The following is a 6,021-nucleotide window of genomic DNA, read 5'->3' on the forward strand; positions in this document are numbered from 1 at the left end:
CCTCTAGAATGTAATTACGAACACCCAATAATTACAAAATCCCAGAAACGACAAAAAAAAAAAAAAAAGAAAGAGACCCAAAAACCGATCGAACAACGAACGAATAAAATGAAAAGGCAAAAGAAAACTTAGAAAAAGAAAAAAAAAAAAGCACGGCCATAGTTGAATCGATATCTGCGTAATTAAGTAATCAAACAATTAACAGTGACATTATAATGTTGTAATGTTGATCGATAAGAGTGAGGGGAAAAAAATTGACAAAGAAAAAATGAAAAAAAAGAAAAATAGAAAAAAAAGAAATTCACGAACGAAACAAAAAGAGACGAGAATTTCTTGATTGGCATGATCGTTCGAAATTCATTGATATCGTTGTCTTTCGTTCTTCTGTTGATAAATGCAGGTGGCAGACCAGTACTGGGAACCTTTGGATGTTAAAACCCATATGCTGATTTTATTGCTACCGCTGATTTTGATCAATTACATTAGGAACCTCAAGTTACTGGCGCCGTTCTCCACCTTGGCGAACGCGATCACGTTCGTTGGACTGGCGATGATCCTAGTGTACATGTTTAACGATCTGCCGTCGGTCAACGAGAGGGAGATGTTCGGTACATTGAGAAATTTCTCCCTCTATTTCGGTACCACGTTGTTCGCCTTGGAGGCTGTCGGTGTGGTAAGTTTCCTTCGATCTCATTTACTTCTCTTTCTTCTTTTTCTTTTTTTTTTTTTTTCGTCTTTAAATTTCCTTCATACTTTCATGTTATTTAATTCAACATTTAATTTCTTATCATCTTTCCTCGAGTTTCGTAATCCTCAATTTCTTTGACATTTCTTTCTAATTTCCTTGATTACTTAACACGTTCAAAAATTCGTTTGATTTTTTCCAATTTCTCGACATTCTTCTTTTGGGAGGAACTTTGGGCAATAGTTGAGAAAGTAGATAATTGTTCTAAGTCTAGACAATTGTATTGTAACCAACATCCCCGAACTATTAAAACACTATTAAAACTTTCGTAAGGAATTTACGATTCCTTCTCTAAATTTACATTAAAAGAATTCCACAATTATCGAGACCTCTCAATTCTTCAAGTTACAGAACAATAAATGTAAAAAGATGGTGAAGAACTCTGTTAGTCAATGAACTTTCGTAATATCAAGTTAGATCAACCTTTCGTTTGAAATATTTTGTCACGCGACGAGACGAAAGATTTAGAGAAAAGAAATTCGGTAGTCGTTGACAGGACAAAGGAATTAACTAATGGTTCCCCGAACCAAAGGAAAATGAAAAAAAAAAAAAAGAAATCGTAAAAGATTGTACGAGATTGTCTGAGATCGTTCGAGACGGAGATATACACGTGACCGAAAGAAACGTGAATGGAATATTTCCGAGTTGGACGCGAGACGCGCAATTTAGAACAATATCTCGTTCGACGCATTGGTTTTTCAATTTTACTCTCGATCGATCTATCATTTGGCCTCGTCGATCATTCCCCGTGACTGTTAGGCAGAAGCCGAGTAGCCTGCGCCTAGAATAGATCAACGGCGCCGCTGCATCGTTAATAAACAAATAACTGGCCACTTACAAGAACAACTTTGAGATTGCCGTGATCAGATCGTCAGTGCGTCAATGCAATCCCTGTTATTATTTCTCAGATGTTCTCAGCCACCGTCGAACATTACCAGTGACTCTCACGATATCAGATACAATTTATCGTCGGTGTCGCTGTTTCAAACCAGCTTGCGCTGGCAGCTGATTGCGGACCGTAACGAGTGACCGAACCGTACAAAATGAATAATTCGTCGCTTTCTTTTTGAAACTCGCACGGTGCGATATCACTGGATAGAAATTATTGAGAAGTAATAAATTTGTTATTTGTTTTGCCTGGGTTGTAATAAATATACTTAAAATTATAATAAATATACTTGAATATATTTAAATATTATATAATATTTATATTTAAGTGTATTTATTTTTTTAGTATATATATTTACTATATTTACTATTTTAGTAAATATATTTACTATATTTACCATTTTAGTAAATATATTTACTATATTTACCATTTTAGTAAATATATTTACTATATTTACTATATATATTTACTATATTTATTATTTATTAAATATATTTACTATATTTACTATATATATTTACTATATTTATTATTTATTAAATATATTTACTAAATTTACTGGTTAATAGTATATTTACTATTTATTTTTAGTATGTATATTTTAGTATTATATAATAAATATACTTAAATATACTTAAAACTGAGGAAATATTGCAATTTTGCGACAAAAAAATTCCAGCGCAAGAGATTGAATTAACAGGCGAATTCAAATCGTGGTTCCGGTTTCAAATGAAGATTATGGAAAATTACAAAAATGATAAAAAGCTAGTCGAAGGTTGTCAAGAACTGTAGATTATAAATGTGAAGAAAATTAAGGGAATTTAGATTATGAAAATTCAACTAAGAGAATTTAACTGTGAAAATTCGGATTACGAAGAAAATGGGGATAAACGAAGGTTTAGCGGCAGACATTCAGTTGTGAAAATTCTGAAAAGTTGTTAAAACTGAACTTGACAGAAATTTTGCAAGTATAGGTTTTTGTACTATGAAGATTAGAAAAATTTAATTGCGAAAATTACGAATAAATCATAACGTGAATCTTATGATTTTCTTCGAAAAGAAAATTTTTAAAAGATACTTTTCGGTTGCAGATAATCGCACTGGAGAACAATATGAAAACGCCGCAATATTTCGGAGGATACTGCGGCGTCCTGAACATAGGAATGACGGTGATAGTGGCCTTGTATATTCTCATAGGGTTCTTCGGTTACATAAAATACGGATCTAAGGCTGGTGGTAGCGTTACTTTTAATCTGCCATCGGAAGAAGTGTGAGTGAGCTTTGTTTCACGTTTTCTTCGACGAAGTTATCATTATTATTCGAATATCACGCGGATATTCCCTCTTTTTACAGAATGGCACAAAGTATCAAAATAATGTTCGCCATAGCCATTTTCATCACGCACGCTTTACAAGGATACGTTCCAGTTGAAATTATCTGGAACACTTATCTCGATCAGAAGATACAGAAGAGAAAGATTTTCTGGGAGTACGTCTGTCGAACCATTATCACTTTGGCCACGTGTAAGTTTATTAATTTCCGTGTCTTTTTCAATGCACTGTTTGAAGTTAATGTCATGCAGAAGTTTTAATACTAGAATATATATATTCTAGTATTAAAACTTAATATGTGTGTATAATATAATATAGTACTACTACTACTAGTATAGTATAATGTAATATAATACTACTACTAGAAATTTTAATACCAGAATATATATTAAAACTTAATATGTGTGTATAATATAATATAATAACTAGTATAGTATAATATAAAAACTAGTATAGTATAATACAATATAATACTACTACTAGAAGTTTTAATGCTAGAATATATATATTCTAGTATTAAAACTTAATATGTGTGTATAATATAATATAATAATATTATATATATATATATAATATATGTGAGATTTTAAAGGCTAGACACTAAAATTTAAATACACGAATAATTGTAATATTAAAAATTCCTGGTTTTAGAAAAATTCGCAGAAATGTTCAAAAGAGCATTCAGAAGGACTTTTCATTGAATTTATGAATGATCAAATATCTAGCAATGTCTTTAACTGAATAACTATTAAGATTTGATCAAGAACTGAATGATTATGAATTATTAGTATGTTACATTTGCCTGAACAATTAATTTCAGAAAACTATCTTACACAGTTCCAATAAAACACAGAAATTCAAATTACGTAGTATCTCTCCTGAATCAACAATTAAAAGTTTAATATCAAATACCCAATTTACCAAATCTATTAATAATTATTAAATAGTCTGTCTAATTGTCAGTTTCAATAAAAATCGAGAAAAAAATCTCACATTCTCTTTCGTCTCTTCACATTCTGTCCGTACAAAATGCAAAAGAATTTTCTTTTCTCTTTTTTCTGCAGTCACATTGGCCATCACCGTTCCCAGGCTGGGCCTCTTCATCTCACTGTTCGGTGCACTCTGTCTCTCCGCCCTTGGAATCGCGTTTCCAGCGATCATCGAGATTTGCGTGCTCTGGCCGGAACGAGACTTCGGACCTTGCATGATCATGTTCATCAAGAACATCTGCCTGATCGTGTTCGGCCTGCTGGGCCTCGTGATCGGCACGTACGTGAGCATCGTCGACATAATAAACTCATTCAAATGAAACTCGCGAGCGGCACTGGGCAGGAATGGATCGAAGGATGGCAGACAGAGTTGGAAACGAGAGGGAGAGCAGAGGGGAAAGAGAACAGAGAAAGGGGAAGAGAGTCGAAGAACTTTTTGGAAAAGAAACGCTTGTTCGAGTATATCGGCGACAAAGTCGATATGAACTTTCGTCAAATGTTTTACAGGTTAACCCATCAAGGGCCAAATCGTTGCGTTTTATTTCGTTTAGCCATGAGGAGGATATTTACTTGATATTCAAATATTTTAATATTTTAAAAAATTAATATTTTAAGAGTCACGCCATTATTTCAAGAATGACGAACCGAATAAACATATTATTCTTATTTAGACAGACGTTACCTGAAATAATTATGTTTATTTCCTTTGGATTGTTTCGTTACTCGGCCATTAGACGATACATCTTTTATTTGAATAGTTTTCTCGAATATTTTTAAATTCTTGTGTATTTATACATTATGAACGGGTCATTTTTTTTTTTTTTTGATGATAAAGTAGTCGAAATAATTCGCAAAAACAACTGTTCAGGATTTTAAACATTTTAACACTGCAACCACAAGAAAGAATTTTAAAAACAATCTAAATATTTTGATATCGAGGAGAAATTTCAAGAATAATTGCTTGATATTTTTCAATGTATGAAAAAATATTATTATCATCATCTGGCTGGACATTTAAAGAAATAAAAATATGTACAACTAATTACGATAGAACTGCTGGTTGGTCCTTGATGGGTTAACGAACGGCGCGATTTAGATAAACAGGTTATCGCCAATGCGGCTGGGAGTCGTTCTTAGTGGAAAAGGAAAAAAAAAAAAAAAAAAAAGAAAATTTCGCGAGCGAAGCATTCCGGAAATGCTTCTCGCCCCGCGTGAACTGCAACCCATCGTTAGAGCACTTAGGGCTGAATTTAGATGTTTTATTAGAAGAGTAAGAAAACGAAGAGACAGTCAGTGTTGGGTAAAAGAGAACACGGTGGATGAACGTCGATGATTCGAATTTCAAAAACGATTTATAAACGGAGAAAATTGAAAGTTTTTCGCCCCTAAAGTTGGCAATTCTTTCGAATTTGAAGGAGTAGCCGTTGAAAGAAGTATGTTGCGTTGGCTAATTGGCCACGACGGATCAAGTGCAATTAATGCAATATCGTATATCGTGTGGAACGACGATTCGATGTGTACCAATAATAAATTAATTGCCACTGATGGGACCTTGCAGAGCATTAGTGTATTTATTAACTCGATGCGGGATTGTACTGCTTGTTCCATTCAGTAATTGTTGACACGATAGCTTTTCAAACGGATTACAAAATCAGCGGAGAAGTATTGATTTGCGAATTGGAAAATTGGGACAAAAAGGGACACGACTTATATTCGAAATTATCAAGAATCTGAATTCAACAATAGAGAATCGTAGTAAACGAAAATGAAAAAGAAAAAAAAAAATCGTAGTCTCCGAGAGATGAGAAAATAAAAATTCAGACCTATTTAAATGAAAAGGAGAGCTTCCCTTTCGAATTAGAAGTAACATTAAGTACATTAAGTCAAACGAATATCGTCCATTTAATAATACACGCGTATCTTCGCAACACCGTGCCTACGTAAATGATTAATACTTAGTTCACTTTAGTCGCACTGCCTGAGAGCACGTTGAAACGAACGTGGTTCTTCCAATTGCTCTTTTAATCCGAAAGTATCTCGATTAATTACTCGTAGAAGGCCAAGTAG

At 33.3% G+C, this 6,021-nt stretch overlaps 1 protein-coding gene across 1 annotated transcript; it reads left to right on the plus strand.

Annotated features, from left to right (window-relative positions):
* The first annotated feature begins 155 nt into the window (after positions 1–155).
* Positions 156–5,125, plus strand: LOC122537219 (proton-coupled amino acid transporter-like protein CG1139). The gene is made up of 4 exons (XM_043670245.1): positions 156–673; positions 2,726–2,904; positions 2,988–3,157; positions 4,030–5,125. The coding sequence occupies exons 1-4, from the start codon at positions 395–397 to the stop codon at positions 4,272–4,274; spliced, it is 873 nt and encodes a 290-aa protein (XP_043526180.1). The 5' UTR covers positions 156–394; the 3' UTR covers positions 4,275–5,125.
* Positions 5,126–6,021: the final 896 nt, after the last annotated feature.

This window comes from Frieseomelitta varia, unplaced genomic scaffold (genome assembly GCF_011392965.1).
Source record: "Frieseomelitta varia isolate USP_RPSP 00005682 unplaced genomic scaffold, Fvar_1.2 scaffold_894, whole genome shotgun sequence".
NCBI lineage: Eukaryota > Metazoa > Arthropoda > Insecta > Hymenoptera > Apidae > Frieseomelitta > Frieseomelitta varia.